Source organism: Ischnura elegans, chromosome 7, assembly GCF_921293095.1.
Source record: "Ischnura elegans chromosome 7, ioIscEleg1.1, whole genome shotgun sequence".
NCBI classification, from domain to species: Eukaryota; Metazoa; Arthropoda; class Insecta; order Odonata; family Coenagrionidae; genus Ischnura; species Ischnura elegans.
This window is the reverse complement of record NC_060252.1, coordinates 70,916,153-70,932,695: the sequence shown is the minus strand read 5'-3', so window position 1 is coordinate 70,932,695 and position 16,543 is coordinate 70,916,153. Positions and strand designations below refer to the sequence as shown.

General features: G+C 36.6%; 2 protein-coding genes across 2 annotated transcripts; one reads left to right on the top strand and one right to left on the bottom strand.

Annotated features, from left to right (window-relative positions):
* Nucleotides 1–78: 78 nt before the first annotated feature.
* Nucleotides 79–4,604, top strand: LOC124162874 (zinc finger matrin-type protein 2). Its single transcript, XM_046539568.1, has 5 exons — nucleotides 79–349; nucleotides 829–1,049; nucleotides 1,129–1,202; nucleotides 1,285–1,430; nucleotides 4,371–4,604. Exons 1-5 carry the CDS (start codon nucleotides 326–328, stop codon nucleotides 4,509–4,511), a joined length of 606 nt encoding a protein of 201 aa, XP_046395524.1. The 5' UTR covers nucleotides 79–325; the 3' UTR covers nucleotides 4,512–4,604.
* Nucleotides 4,605–4,678: 74 nt separating this feature from the next.
* On the bottom strand, nucleotides 4,679–13,408 carry LOC124162873. Its single transcript, XM_046539567.1, has 7 exons — nucleotides 13,059–13,408; nucleotides 12,623–12,872; nucleotides 11,300–12,545; nucleotides 5,695–6,003; nucleotides 5,035–5,286; nucleotides 4,860–4,945; nucleotides 4,679–4,770 (listed from the first exon to the last, which is right to left on the bottom strand). The coding sequence occupies exons 1-7, from the start codon at nucleotides 13,120–13,122 to the stop codon at nucleotides 4,710–4,712; spliced, it is 2,268 nt and encodes a 755-aa protein (XP_046395523.1). The 5' UTR covers nucleotides 13,123–13,408; the 3' UTR covers nucleotides 4,679–4,709.
* Nucleotides 13,409–16,543: the final 3,135 nt, after the last annotated feature.

Sequence of the window (16,543 nt, the reverse complement as noted above, 5' to 3'; positions counted from 1 at the left end):
TATGACGTACGATAAAACAAATGAATGAAGAAATCTAACAACCGAATTGCTCAAAACGTCTCTTGTTTATATCAGTTGGTATTTTCCTGCGTTTGTCGTAGTTCACTGTCTCTAAAACTACCGAAATTTAGGCCGCCGTAGATTGAAGACGTTCGTTTACATGCATTTGCTCGTTCTTGTAAATTAATCTGTGGAGGAGTGCCTGAAAGGTAGGAGTTGGAGAGCTCCTGAAGTGTTTTGAAAGACGTTGGTTTAGTCGAGAAATACATGTTCACCCGTACTTAGTGGCCAGATTTTGCAAGTGAATTTAGTATTCGACGTCAGAATGGCTGGAAGAGCTGGAACATCGGCAAGTAGAGTGAACAAGCATGTTTTGATGAAGTAGTCTAACCTCAAACTTTGTAATAATATACCAACACCTTGATCACAAGTATTCCCTTCCACGTTTAGTTCTCTATGCATCATTAAAGATATTTGTTGTTGCATGTTTACCTTATATTGATTTTATGTGTAAAGAAACTCATTAACATTTGTAATGACTGCAATTTTCCCGGAATACTTCGAACCTGCAAGTTATGCAAAAAAAAACACCGAAAATATTTGCAATTTGCTTCGAAATTTTGTGTAAACTATGTGATTGAATGTCACTCTTTATTCTTGGTTCCCAAAATTGATGACATTCAGTGTTGATTCTATTGTGTGGATCGTTGACTCAAGACTAACCTCTTGAAATCTCACATCTAAGTCACCCGCGTATCAAAGGTTTTACAATATATGGTTTTTGAAGGCAATTTTTGTGTTGAATGTGGTGTTTTTAAAACTTTTTAGAGACCAGAGGATCACAGAAGAAAATGGGATAGAGACGAATACGAGCGCTTGGCTGCAGAGAGGATACAAGAGGAGCTAGATGCTCAAGAAAAGGCGAAACAAAAATTACCTCCAATAAAGAGAGATCTCTTACGTCAACGAGACTACAGAGTCGATTTGGAATCAAAACTTGGGAAGAGCGTAGTCATAACAAAAAATACTCCTGCGTCACAAACAGGAGGGTAAGTGCTTAATTACTAAGACATGCTCGGTCCTCCTTTGAAATCCTCTATTTTACATAAATAAAAAAATATTTTTCAGATATTACTGCAATGTGTGTGACTGTGTTGTTAAGGACTCCATCAACTTTCTGGATCATATCAATGGGAAAAAACGTACGTAACAAAGTAGTACATGCTTAATTCACATTGCATTCTCTGTAGCAGAATTAAATACCGTGTTTGATTATTCCAACAGATCAGAGGAATTTGGGTATGTCAATGCGTGTGGAAAGGTCATCCCTAGATCAAGTTAAAAAGAGATTTGATGTGAACAAGAAGAAGCTAGAAGAAAAAAAGAAAGAATATGACATTGAGCAAAGAATGAAAGAATTAAGGGAGGAGGTGAGTCCTAGATGTATTACAATTCAATTGTATCTACTTTCTCCCCATAGCGAGTTCAAATTCCAAATATAAGCAATTTTTCCATTCTTGAATATCTTCAGTTCTGTTCTTGAGCATAGAAATGGAGTCAGAACTGTGACCAAAAAGATTTAGCACAAAATTAATTTTTGCAAAATTCAATTTGAAATCTTTTCGAGGGAGTAATTGGTATGCTATAAATAGGTTATGTACTGGTTCCAATTATTTTTTAGGTAATTTTTTGTTGTATTTTAGGCAGCTCTTATAATAACCAAACTGCAATTATCAATAGCTTTTGACAATTATACAATGAAAATTAAAAACTCAATTAAGAACTGGAGCCAAGACCAGTACAGTGTAGGAAGTAAACTCGACACACCCATATTTTATTCACTTGTCGATAAAATCTTAAATAATTTCCTGTACATGCTCAAGCATTGACCAATCGATGGCTTAAATTTTCTTTATAATCAATAGTGTTAATAGTTTGGGAAATAAAGAGATCCATATTTTTTGTTTTCAATGCTTTATCTACTTCTCAAGCTATTGGCGACCAAAAAGTGACAGCCTTAATCCTTTCATAGATATGATGTTATTGTGACATGCTTGTTTATTCTTAAACATATCTGTCAGATTCAGTAAGCCCTTTGTGTTGGCCTCACATGATTTGTTGTTGTTTACACTCTTGCGGGTGGTCCTGCTTCAATGAGTTAATGAACCAGTCTCTAATGACGTCTCCAACTCATGAAAAGTGGATGCAAACTTTTAAATATTTTTTATTTAGAACTAGTTGGAAATGGTTGAAGGGAGAAGATTTTGTCCCTTGTAGGTTATCCATCTCTTCCATCTATTGGATAATTTTAATCATCTATCATGAATTGTGATTTTGGCTCTGAGCGAACAATCCTATTAGGACCACAGTCTGTAGAATGAGGTGGTCATTGAAATAGGTGAAATTTGCACTGTGTGCATAGGAAATACATTGGACCAGCGGTTCCCAAACTTTTTCTTTCTGCGACCCATTTTAGCCCATACGTTTTAGCCGCGACCCCCTAAAAATGGTTGTCTAAATTTAAGTACATAGTTCACTTTATTATTCGCACATCTCGCGACCCCTTTCCGAACGGCCCGCGACCCCCAGTTTGGGAACCTCTGCATTGGACTATAAGGAAAAGTGGCTGCTGTTGTTTATAAGATATCTATTTTATACTGGTGACTTCATTACTAAGTTGATGTAAATATTTTCGTAAAATTTAAGGTTGTGGTCTTTTTACTAAATAGGAGAAGAAGTGAAGAATTTTGTTCACCTTCTAACTAATGGTGTCCATTCTGTGCTCCAAGTTTATTTACTTTTAATATGATAAGGTTTGCGTGGCATGGAAGGAATCTTTTGCCTGTACATCATACTGTATTTATTTGAAAAAATATTTGAAACGTATGTACTAAAGAATGAGAACTACAAGTACTGCTTAATGCGTAGCAATTTCTCCGGTTAAGGATCTTACATGGAGACTTCCATCCTAATTCTACACTTGAAGAAGCTAGTATGAGACTCCTTTGGGCTCTATTGTTGCTTTTTATGAATTTCATGACTACTGGCTCTCTCATTAGATTTTTCTATTTCACTTATACGTTTGAATTGTATATGCTGTGAAAACTTAAGTGCTTTTTGTTGTGAGCCAAATTGAAAACCTTTGGTATTTAGGCAGCTCTTGGATGTTTTGAGAAAAATTAATATTGCAGTCGACCTTGTTAAGGAAGTTATTATTTTTGCCTTTACTGCTGTTGAAGGGATGTGGTTTTAGATTTTTTGACATCATTAATGTGAATGTTTTCAAGAATTGGTATTTCCTTCCATGTTATTTGATTATGATAGGCTTTGTTTTGGAGTTGGTGCTAGACATTTTATTTCTAGAACGTTTAAGAAGATTATTTTGTGTGTGAATAATCTTTAAAATGAATTAACTTTTCTAAAAATGGAAGAAAATTATGTTAACTCTTACCATCTGTATGCATCCAAGAGTCATGGTGAATGATCAATTTTACGTGTAGAGTTTATGGAACACTTCTCATTTGTTATTGCAAAAATGTCCCATCTCATTTCATAACCATATAAATTTGTATTGCATATTTTTTCATTAATTACACAACATGAAAGATAGTTCTCGGACTATAGGGTAGTTTCTTTCATCAAAGAAAACGATAGGCATTGATTGTGATTCGTTACCCACTGTTAGTGTATTCATAATATGCAAATTATTTGGTTTTAGAAAGCCCAGTTTAGATGAATGTGAGTAGTCAATTTTAACCTCATTTGAAAAAGGCCAGATAGGTGGCCATGCGATGCCACTCCACGTGACGTCACACGGACCCAGATGCTATATGAGTAGTCAGGAGTCTACATCGTCTGAGATTACCAATGCATCCATGAGGCATAGAGCTCAGGGAAACATCTCTTAATAATCACCTATTAAAATTGCCTATGATCGGAGAGTTTCCTTCGTTTGATAGGGTATTAACAATCCTTGTTTAAGCCAAGTGCTACCTGCTAGCAGCCTGCATTGTATCGGCGCTCATAGCCTCGCACCAAGGTGGCCTCACACAACGGTAACCGGAACCAGAATGATGTCACACAGGCTTTTCCCATCATTCATACTTAGCCGTCGTGTTTTTGTGAGTTCGAAAATTTTCACTTTTCATTTAATCGTGAAAAAGAGATATCTTCACTTAGAAATTCTAAAAATGAGAAATACGTACACTAGGAGTAATAATATTTCGATTTAAGCAACTAATAAAAATAGGAAACCACCCTATTGCGGAAAATGTCATGTTATTTAATGATTATTATTGTAATCAATGTAAATGATTTAATTGTAAATATGTATTTAAAGAAATTCCATGCTTGCTTTGGGTCCAATTCAGGAGGAAAAGTTGAAAGAGTACCGCAAAGAAAAGAGGAAAGAAAAGAAACGCAAGTTGGATGAGGTGGATGGAGGAGCTGACCAAGATCCTGAACTGTCTGCTATCATGGGCTTCTCTGGGTTTGGATCATCCAAAAAATGACCTTGTATTATAATGTTAAGTGTGTTTATTTAAAAAGTACAAATACAGTTTTTGATTTATTTTCTTCTAATAAATTTAACGATAGATTTAAAATTTGACTTGGTGTCTTATTGCACTCAAATTTAAAGGATTGGGTGCTTTCCCTTTATCCTTGTAAAAAATAAATATTATTTCTTCATCCTTCATTCTTAGCTTCAATCATTCCACATCTAAAACACCATCATCTTCCTGACTTGATGTCTGTGGTCCGAATGATGACCTGCAAGTATTTTTCCACTGATTCCCTCATCTCAGAGTAGCATGAAATTGCAGACAAAATCTATCAAAAGCTCAAATATAACACCATACCTTAAGGTTCGCCTCACTGATTGGCTGGTATAGTCATCAAATAAATTAGCCAGAAAATATCCATCATTGATCTCTCCACTACCACCCTGGAGTAAGATATTGGAAGAATAACATTAAGACATTAGGAAAATAACTGCACCACAAACTTGATGCATTTGTTATCTATAAGTCTTACTGTTCTCATTTCTGCTTGAGTTGTGAGTTGAGCCATGCTTTGAGACAACTGAGTACTTTCTTGTGTACTCCATGAAGGAGGTGATTGGTATGAGCCATATCTAGGTGTGTGCCGAATGCCAGCTTGCAGAGGCGATGAATTTTCTCTGAGGTTACCAAATTCCTCATTTATTGCATGGCCTTGTAGATTTGGTGTTCCAATGTTATACTCTCCATCTGAGCTCACACTTGCAGATCCTGGACTGGAATGTAGCTGTGATGAAGGAAAGCCATCATAAATTTTTAAACCCCTGTCACTGTGGTGGAGGAGGCAATCAATACGATTCTGCCAGGGCTCGAAAGGTTTTCAACTCTAACAGTACCATTTTTCTTACAATATTTTTTTGTTGGATTAATGAAAATGAATAATTAATAAATTATTGTGATTTGTTAAAGCATGCAGTCAAATTTCAGCTGCTTCATTGAATACTTTGTAATCTATCTGACAATTTTATGTAAAACTCAGTCATTTTAACTATTATTTTGAAGTTCTCTACATATGAAACATAGAAAACAAAATATATCCAGCAGAATCCACATGTCATTGACACGTCATTTCTCCACTCATGAAAGTCAATCCTAATCCAGAAATTTTTATGAAGCAATTGACTTTTATACAAACTTGAAATATGTAGGGTGAAAATCTGCCGTTGTGCTGCATAGGGTAGCTATCCATTGAGCTACAGGAGGTTTTTCTATTGCTATAACTGCTCTGTGATGATTTACGATCATCTTCTTCTTCCTCCATCTCACTCATTGGACTCTCATCAGACTCAAGATTATTCTCAGAGAGAGCATTCTGTAAAGCTTCATCAACATAGGGCATACTTTCACTACACTTTTTGTATTTTCCTTTAGCAACAGCAGAGCTTATGGCTCTCAATTGTTTTTCATGGTTTGCAGAACCTGGTCCTGAATCCTCAGAACAAACCTGCCAATAAAAGGAGTTAATTTTTTCAATAGGTACTTGGGATTAATACGGTGGTTGTTACCTTAAATTAAGTGAATAGTTATTAAATACTTAGGAAACAAGGGAAGACAGTACTTAGTTTTTATGACGGAGATTTCCATTGTGTGTGGTGTCAAGAATTCATCTTTCAAATATCCTGTCACATGGGTTGACTTTGAGTAAAGTTTCGTCAGTTGTCCACGAGACATTCTCTGGTAGAGTAGATAGGTATAATGTATACGGAGAAAACATCTTGTGAAGCTGCTACATAAACTGACTAAAATGCATGCATTGCATTGCATTGCATTCTTGTCAGTTTATATAGCAGCTTCACAAGATGTTTTCTATGCCCTCTTGTTTGCTAATGGTTGGTAATTTTAGCGCTTATTTCCACACTAATTTTGGCAAAAAAATAAGTATTTACCAAGGCTGATATGGTAAGCTACCAAAATCACAAGGAATCCTAATTATTTTAATTTAGAGGATGAATATAATGTGTCTTCAGAGTGGAAAAGAGCATTGCAACCACTGACTCTTAGGAAAAAAGGGCTGCGAAATCAGCAAACGGCAGCTCCCATCTCTCCGGCTAGAACGCAACACCTTATGACTCAATCTGAGGAAGACTCAAGGACGGGAGACAAAACTGATCTCTCTCAAAGTCAACCAGCATGATGTGATATCTGGATGATAGACTCAGAATATTTAGTGCTATATTTTATAAGTTATGGATGGTAATATATTTTTACTGCTATTATTAATTTAGTTTCCTATTTTTAATAATAGAGTATTACTATGAATAAAATGCCACTTAAGCAGGAGTGCCAATCCTCCTCGTGCTAAACAGATGGTCCTCTATTTTGTCATTCCCTCCCTCGTAATCTTCAAGTAAAATGCATCCTTGAACAGAAATTTCCAGAAAATCAACTGCCCTCCTCTACGTGAAATTCTTTTTTGTGGAGTTATTAAGCTAAAACACAGCTACACTTTGATTTAAAATGATTAAATGTTTTATGAAATTTTTAAAACTAGTTAGAAACTCTCAAATAAATGTATTAAAATTCTTGTTGGTACTAACTGTAAAATTGTATGAAAGTAAAACGGTGTAACAAGGGGCAGTCTGGCCAGGTCTGCAATCGCTGAGGGCCCTGAGTTTAGTGACCCCCCACAATGCTCACATCCATCGTGAAGTGTAAGTATTTGAAAGGTGCAATAAAAAATACTCATAGGGTTACTAAAGCCAAAGTTTTTTTTTGAAATTATAAACTTCTGCATTCCATCGTGAAGTGTAAGTATTTGAAAGGTGCAATGAAAAATACTCATAAGATTACTAATGCCAAAGTTTTTTTTGCGATTATAAACTTCTGCATTTCATTAGTTTTTTTATTTACAACTTACTCACTGAAAAAAAAATTTATAAAAATTATTAAAGGTGTCAGAAGATATAAGAGAACCTGATGCTGTATTGAAAGGGTTATTCGAAAAGGTTATTTTGGAGGTTTTATAGATTTCAGTGCAGTATCAAGGAAAAAATTCTCTATATAGATGATAGAACCATAATGCATTTTTTAATTTTATAAGCCATGAAATGGTTAATTTTTCATGGTATTTTTCTTAAAAAATTACAGACTTTCATAAACTTTTATCGAGTCTATAAGAGCCAGAATAGCGTCAAAATTCATTTCTGGGCATGCATTTTCCTAGAATTTTCCGGGGGTGGATCCCTGGATCCCTGAATACCTCAGACCAACCTCTTATGTAACTTAAAATCAAGTAGCTATATAATAATTTTATACTCATTAACTTAGTGCTTCTTCTACTTCAATGTTGTTGATGAATCACTTATATGGTACATAATTGATAATTACTGTCAATGAACTGTTAGTCCATAATAAATTAATGCTGAGTGCTTCATAGACCCACTGCCATGTGCCACCTCGGCTGTTCGCAAAGAAGTGGGTTGTTACTCCCTTGATCACCTGAGGCTCCTGAAATATGTACTGTATTGGTCTGTGAGAGGCCAAGTGTCTTGAAACATTTAACACCTCTCTTTTTCTGAATATTCCAGTAAGATGTTATTAACCTCTCTTCTTGCACTTCTGTTGATATTTTTACAATAAAATAATTTATTGTATTGCTTTTGTATATGCCCTCTAATATACATTTTGAAAAGCCTCCTCACCTCCAAATTTCAGTAGTGTGTTCTGCACTGTGACACCTCTGCGCAAGACACATTAAGTCAGGTAGTTTTAATTGGTATCCAAATGGCCAATTTTGACCTTAAGACCAAAATATTCTCACTCTCTGACAATATGTAGGTATATCTCACATCAGCTTGACAGGGCCCACCTCCATTAACCTAATCCTAAAGCTGTACTGTCTTCTCTATTCCAATGGGCTTAACTGCTGTTTTAAACAGGACATTGCACAATCTGAGGAGTGTACCAAGGTGTAGTCAATTGCCTTGTGTAGAGCAGTGACTTGCTAGAAAGCATATGAGCAGGGGCGGATCCAGGATTTTTTTCTGAGGGGTGGCACAAGGGTCTGACAGGTCTTCTCATATTTGAGATTAAAAATAAGATACAACAATTTCGTACAGTAGAAAACATTCTCTTTATTTTGATATGAAAGTTATTAATATTGAATTATACGATTGAGGCTCCGTAACACACAAAATAAAACCAAAGTCATGATAACCGTAGTATTCAAAATCTGTCTATTTTTTAAGTGCCTGTGACCCCCCTAAATCCACCTATGCATACGAGAATGCATGAGCATGAGATGGCAAATTAGCCCATGTTCTAATTGTATTCATGCAATTGCACACCATAGTGAGAAATTAATGCAGTCCTAACCTGTGCAATTGCATGTATAAAACGGCCTTTACATCCTACCCTATTTTAATATATATCAATGATACATCAATGTCTTCAGTATTCTCTTATTCTTCATTCAGCACATGATCCATCGAAATATATTGCCTCCTTTTTATTTCAACCCACCATGTATGACACACTTCCTTGTTTATTTTCCTCTACATCCATCTGAACTTCTCCTTTGTCCCTCACAACCTAATCTAAATACCTCAAGCCTTTTGTCCTCCTACTTCTTCCACATAAAAGTTTCCACTCATCTAATTATATCCCCATACTCATTACCCCATATCTCTCTATATAGAATGGCTACTCTACTGGAAAATTTGGACAATTAGGAAGAGTCATAGAATTTTATTAAGTCTGGAAAGATTTAGCATGTCAGGAAACATGACAAATAAATCAAGAAAACCATCCAGTAAAAAGCAATTTGTATTAATTTCCTACACCCTGATCTATAAGTAGGTATGCCATTGTTATTATTATCTATCACACAAACAATTCAACATGTCATTCAGGGGGTCTCCATGATTATTATAATTTGTTATTACATTTTGATTTCTCTTGATTTGTTATAGGTTGGTACTTTACTGTACATAATCATTAGTTTAAGTACACTGGGACTATCCATGGTGATAACTTTATAGGAGCCACCAGCAATCCACAAATTGTGCAAAAAAAATCCTTGCCCAGTAGTGTCCATAAATTTCTACAGGAAGGAATGATGCCTCGGTAGCTTAACTGGCTGAAGCACTTGACTGGAAATCGGGGGATTCGAGTTCGAATCCCAGTCAAGGTGAATGACTTTTTCTCTGTGGATTTTTCATGCACGTAATCACACTTATATGCCATTTTATGATGATTGTTTGATTAAGTACATACTATCACACCATCTGGATTGTTGTAAAAGAGATCTGGAGAAAACATGCAATTTCTATGCGATGATCGAATGGGCAATCTGTCAACCATCGTTCTCTTTGGTCAATTCTCTATTGGAAACACTTTTCCCTTAATTATATCACCCTATCTGGATCCTTCACTGACCCTTATACATGCATGAGACTACTGCTTAGACCCTACTGTTTAGAAAATTAGGCTAAATATTGTTTTCCCCAATGTCTAAGAAGCATAGAATGGATGATAAAAATAATATAATACCTCACCAAAATCATTTTGGTTTTCAGGGTCCTAGATTAGCCTTCACCTTCAGCACTAATTAATATACACCAATATTTTCCTTTTAACAGCTTTGAGAGTTTTTGTTGATACTAAATTCAATTCATAAACCAGAAAATAATTCGGCATCAAAAATTTGATGGATGGAATGCCTTCCTCCTTCAGTCCAATGGTTTAATTTTTTTTTTACAAATTTTCATTCCATATCAAGTACTACCTTGAATAGGACTGCAATAAATTGCTTAAAAAATAACTGATATGAGGAGCATAGAATTGTGTGCAGTGGCGTAGTCAGGAATTTCATTCGGGGGGGGGGGGGTACAAAACTAAGGGAGGACATTTTTGAAAAGTAGGGTTCTAAGTAAAGGGTTTTAAACTAATTATAACACTTTTCATAATAAAAAAACTTCATTTTTTAAATTCACGATTTTTCAATATTTTGTTTCTTTTATGAAGGAAAATGATTTTTTTTATATTTCGAGGGGGGGGGGGGGAGGGGTCCAGACCCCCCCACCTGGCTACACCACTATTGTGTGGTGTGGAAATGTAAACCATGACGGAATGAGGGTGAAATTAATTTCACCCTCATTAGAATTCAAGAATGTTATTTGTGTATGAGGAATATAAAAGGTGAAATGCAAGGATAAAATGCTGAATAAGACATTTTGGGTGAGGTAAGAAAAGAAAAATTTACACCTTGAACACAAACCAATATGCCAGACAGACAGAAGGACATCCATATTCCTTACTGGTACTGTTTAAATCATTTTAATTTCTATGCTTGTAGGCAACTTGCCTTCCCTAAGCTATAGGGTGTAGCCAAGAGAGACAACAGCTCTAAGACATGTACATTGTTGATTCATGACCTTCCCAATTGCTGTATAGAGCAAGACAATGGATGGATGTGCCAATAAGGTGGACTTAGTGTAAATCCAAGCCACACCCATAACCCTGGCAAAGTAAACTTTGCTGTTTGGCTTTCAGGAAAAAAATAGGGGAAACAGCTTACCAAGCACCAAAAATTATGATAGGGAGGAAGGCAATGAACAATACAAAACTAAACTTTCTGATTTTGGCAGAATTTTCTCTTAATACAATGAAAAGGAAGTCAGCAAATCTTAATAGAACAGATGTAGAAGAAGAAACTACTTCCACATCCAAGGTAAGTTGCCACCTGAATCTTTACTTGAATGTTAGGAAGGAAAGAAAGATCAAAGTAGTAAGATACTCACCGACAGATTTAATTTCAACTGTGGAACGTTCACTTTTGAAGTTTTCATGCATTTTACTCCACATAAAAAGCCAGAGTTGAATTCCATACTATTAGTAATAGAGCCTGAATTGTGCTCGGAAAAAGTTTCCATGTATTCCTCAGAAACATGGGAAATAGATTGCTTGATTCTGCCATCACATGAGTGTGAATTTGTTCTCAGTTCGGAATAAGAAATGCTAGCTTTCTTTCTTCTCTGAACAAATTTTATATCTGAAGAAGTGGAACAGGGAGATTTTCTCCTCATCCCTATAGTTTCTGAAATATAAGTGAAGCTGGAACTCTGTTCTGAACTTTCATGATGGAATGCATGCATCTCATCTGTAGATTGAGTTTCATCAATAATGCCAATAGGACTTCGTAAAGAACCTTTTCCAGAGTCTAATGTTACAGCACTCTTTGATGGCTTGGTAATCTTATTAATTTCATTTGTTTCAAATATATCACAGGTTTTTCCTTTATGTATCTCTAATGATTTTTTGTTCATAGGCATAACTGTGCTACTAATCTTTTTCAGATTCTGCTGTGAACATTCATGTTTCATTATCTGCCTCTCGTCTGTAGGAGTTTCTTCTATTATGTCTACCGAACTTCCAATTGTATCTCCATCATAATCTGATGTCATGATACTCATTGGTGGTTCAGTTGACTTATTTATTTCCTTTTCAGACCTCTCTGACCTATCACTGATGTAGTTTCCTTCAATACCCGCAATTATTTTATCGCTTATGGGCTGCACTTTATTGCTAGCATTTTTCATATTCTTGCAATTGTTTGCTTTCCTTGGTGTACCATGCCTACTTGGAGTAGGGTGTTTCAGTTTCAAATATGTTTTAATGTTTTTCATTCCCGTAGGAGGTTTCTTCCTGAACTGGTGCTCTAACGATTGGCTGTGTTCGTCAGGAGAAAAGTCTTCCAATCCACTATCGTCATTACTAGAATCTTGAATGCTGTAGTCATCAGTATCCATTTCATCAGAATATAGGGTATAAGTTTTGAATAACTTCCTACAAGCCTTGGAGCTTCTTCTGCCGTTCATCTTATTGAAAGTTATATCAATTGGAAAGTAGCTTCCACCAATAGTATGCCTTCTTTTAGTTTCAATATGTTTTCGGGATGAAGAAAATTTTCTTTCGCTAAATGACTTTTTGGCTGACAGTACGGCACTCTGCACGGAACACATAGTGATATTTCCGTACTTATTTTTCCTAAAAAATAAACATCATTAGAACCGAAAAATAAGCAGAAATATATCCTTGTAAAAGTATGAGATGTATGGACCTACTTGTAAGGTTTTCCCATCAAGTTGGGTATACAAAATTTGTCGAGAGTTCGACCCTGAACTTGCGAGTCGGTCAGGAAGGGGTATTTCATCCTCATTAGAATAAGTTCTCTCTTGAATGACTCAACAAATGACTCGTCAACCTCAAATGGGATTCTTGAACTTCGAGCGGCGGAATTTCTTTCCTTTCTAAGATTTTCGTCCGTCTTGGGTCGTAAACTCTCCACAAAGTCGTACTCTTCCATACTGACAACTTCCGTGCACAGGAATCATAATTAAATTAAAGTGCCATAAAAATAGGATCACAAATACAAAACCATTGGATGAAAGTTTAGGCAATAACGATCCTTGATAAGAATACGTTTATGCATGCAAATTCATCTGATACAACGCATTACAGAAGGAGCATTAAAATGGCACCAACAGAGGGCTTACGTACCGTTTGTACCTCTGGTTGAACAAAAATTTCTTGAATTTCTCATGGGAAGCACCAACGATGCCATAGTGTTAAGGACCGCGCGAATTAATTCAGAAGTGTTCAGCAACAACAAAAGTTTTTTCAAGTGAGCGCTATTCAATACGAACAAATGAACACCGATTACCCAAAAACGCGCAATTTTAATTGTTACAGATCACAGCTACGTTGCGTCGGCACTGGAATGAGGGAAGAGATGGCGGAAAAACTTTAGAATGCTATCGGATAATATTGGCATGGGGAAATCTACAGCATTTTTGAACATGATGAGGAAGTCAAGACGTTCTAACAGCTCAGCCTAAGGTTAGTGAGTACCCAAATTCCATTGGCTGTGTAAACATAGTAAGTAATGGACGTATGGCGGCAATGAGGAATTGTCTTCTAGTTGAAATAATTTATTTTTATTGAGAAGAGGCTCAGAATAAATGCTCCCAGCCATAGGCTATCGTCTTTCAAGAGTTTTTGCAGGTCCTTGCTCCTTAGTACAAGCTTCGTTTAATTAGAATTTATCGCATTCATCGTCATCTACTTTTCCATGCACTTTCCATCTCAATAACCTGGATTGTGTTTTCGGATCTCACTTGCTTACGATTTACGTTCTTATCTAGGTTCTTTTTGTCAACTTTGTCCCGTTGGTGAACAATTCCTCTTTTATTTCTCTCGTTTTAATACCCTAATGTATATGCCCCTCCAACTTCATACCTAAATAATGAAATTTATACTTTAAATTTTCATTGCTCTCCGCCTACGATACGATGATACCTTGAGATATACCCTTTGCCTCATTTTTATTTATTTTTGGAAGTTCTTCATTATCGTCTCGGAAAACTTTTTATTTTATCAGCATGCGGATCATCTGCTTTCATAAATATTCACTAGGGCATGCAATCCCTTAAATGTTTTGCCTATCAATTCAAAAACGTGTACGAATGTAATCTATTTTATAATCTTTCTTCTCAGGATAATACAAGCTTTTTAAAAACGTATTTAGAGTTGAAACATTTCGATTTCCTCGGCGTGTGCGGCTGACAGAAGAGGCGGTAACCTTTTACGGGAGCTAGAAACCTTTGTTACTCTACTAACCAGACTATCGGACTGTGGAAAAGGTTTCCTAGTTACAAGCGTATACGTAAGAGCTCTGCTATCAGAAATCATCTCCGGTAACTTACCACTGTAGATGGGGGAGATAACCTTTGCTCCATGCAATAGTACATAGAATACCTTAAATTTGTTTCTCCCACGGCACGCGCGCGGTGTACCGTTGTAGCCCAGACATTCTGTTTACTTAGTGTTTTCTCTACGTGTTTTTCTCTATGTGGGGTGGAGTCTCAGTACGTAAAAAATACGTTGAGGTAACCAATATTCCATATGAGGTAATAAAAAAAATTGCAATGGGCTACAGCTGTATCCAGTGCGTGCATTCGTGATTCAGTATCCCGTGCGAGTGCCGCTTGGTTAAATGTGTCCAGAGAGGAGCAATTTGTCTCGGGGGTGATTGAGGGGAATGCATCATTGCGTTAGATGCTTAGGACGGACTGACTCATTGTCAGTGGCGGATCCAGGATAGGGACAAGGGGGGGGCTAATTAGGGGGTAACCTCCCATCAGTAGTGGGGGTCCGAACTAAATTACCATTCTATCTATCTAGTCTATTATCTAGTGTAAGTTGGATATCCAAGGGGAGATCTATAGACCCCTTAGCCCCCTAATTGATCCGCCAATGGACTGACTCAGGACGATCGAAGCCCAGGTTTCCAACTTAGACCTATTTAGCAAAGCTCATTCTTTATTGTTACTACTAGCTGAGCGCTACAAGGCATGAATGCACGCAGCCCTTTCAACGAAGCTAATTTTCAAGCGTGAAGGAAAGTGACTTACAGATTGTCACAGTAAGGCGCACGAGTAGATGGAAACTAGACTAAGGCATGTTCAGGAGGCAAGTGGATTGATAATTTTGCTCATGCAGGCTGAGGGATGATGAGAACCATATTCGCGGGCAGTGGCGTAGGTAGCTAAGGTATGTGGTACCTGGGGCGGTCGTTGAGTTTGGCGCCTTCATGTATTGCAAAAAAGAGGACCTGCGAAAACGTTTTATTTAATACGTTGCGTGCGGCATTGTTTAAATGCTTATTACCCCTTTTCTCCGGCAGGTATTTAAACCTGGACACCTTAAAACTCTTCTATTTAAAGTGCCATTGTTTCTAATTTGTTTAATGGAATTTTTTTTACTAAGGTATGATGTAACTCATTTTTTTTGGGTGTGATGGAAATGCGTGAAAGTAGCGACTTGAATTTCTTTAAACAAAAAATAAATTTAGACATTCTAAAAGTGTACGACCTATGCAAAATCGTATTATTCATGATAGTTGCCCGTTACATATGAACAAAATATAAATAATTAAATTAAATTGGCAAAATTAAAAGTCAGCAGTAAAAACGAGAATTCTCGTTATCCGTATTAAGCGTGTTAATTTATTCGTTCTTTAGAAAATTTACGTGGAAGATGAACAAGTCGAGTTTATTCCGAACGAGTCAAGTCTATTTATAATAATAAAATTTGTCAAGCAAAGAATCGATTTTTCAAACTTTTTTTCCAAAAATATGGAATAACCGCCCAAAATGTGAACTCACCGCTTCTATATGAAAAGGCTTTTCTCGGCCGACTTCTTCAATATCGACCCCATTGGGCAGGCAACCCAACTTACAGCTCAATGCAGAAGACACTATAGAATGCAACCCGCTTTGCTCTCATTATTCCTTAACGTTCCTGCTGTAATTATTCATATTCGAGACGCAAAGAAAACAATACCTTAAGGTAGGGTTACTTTGGCCAACACTATACGAGGTGCATTCAAGTTCTAAGGCCTCCGATTTTTAATCTTATTGGCTAGTCATCCGAAAGCTATGATAGCGTTGTTACTTCTCGACGTAATCTCCCTGCAGGTGTACACATTTTTCACAATGTCGACGCCATGATTTCATGGCCGCGGTGACGGCTTCTTTATGAGCCTGTTTTGGCCATTGTAAAATCGCCTAGATAATTCAGTTTTTATCAGTACCTGAGGATGATTGTATAACCATTGAAACACGAGTAGTAATCTGTAAATAAAATTGTGGGCACTAGGATATCTTCGTTGAAAATTAGATAGGTGACGGCTTCTTTATGAGCCTGTTTTGGCCATTGTAAAATCGCCTAGATAATTCAGTTTCTATCAGTACCTGAGGATGATTGTATAACCATTGAAACACGAGTAGTAATCTGTAAATAAAATTGTGGGCACTAGGATATCTTCGTTGAAAATTAGATAGTTTTGGTTTGCGCCGACAGAACGCCGTCGCCTTTGTCCACGACTGCATATTCGTCGAGTAAGCTCCCTTATATCGCTGATAACCTCTACATTTTTAGAAGTCTACCTTCCATCCGCAACTTGACGGACGCAATCAGCGGCT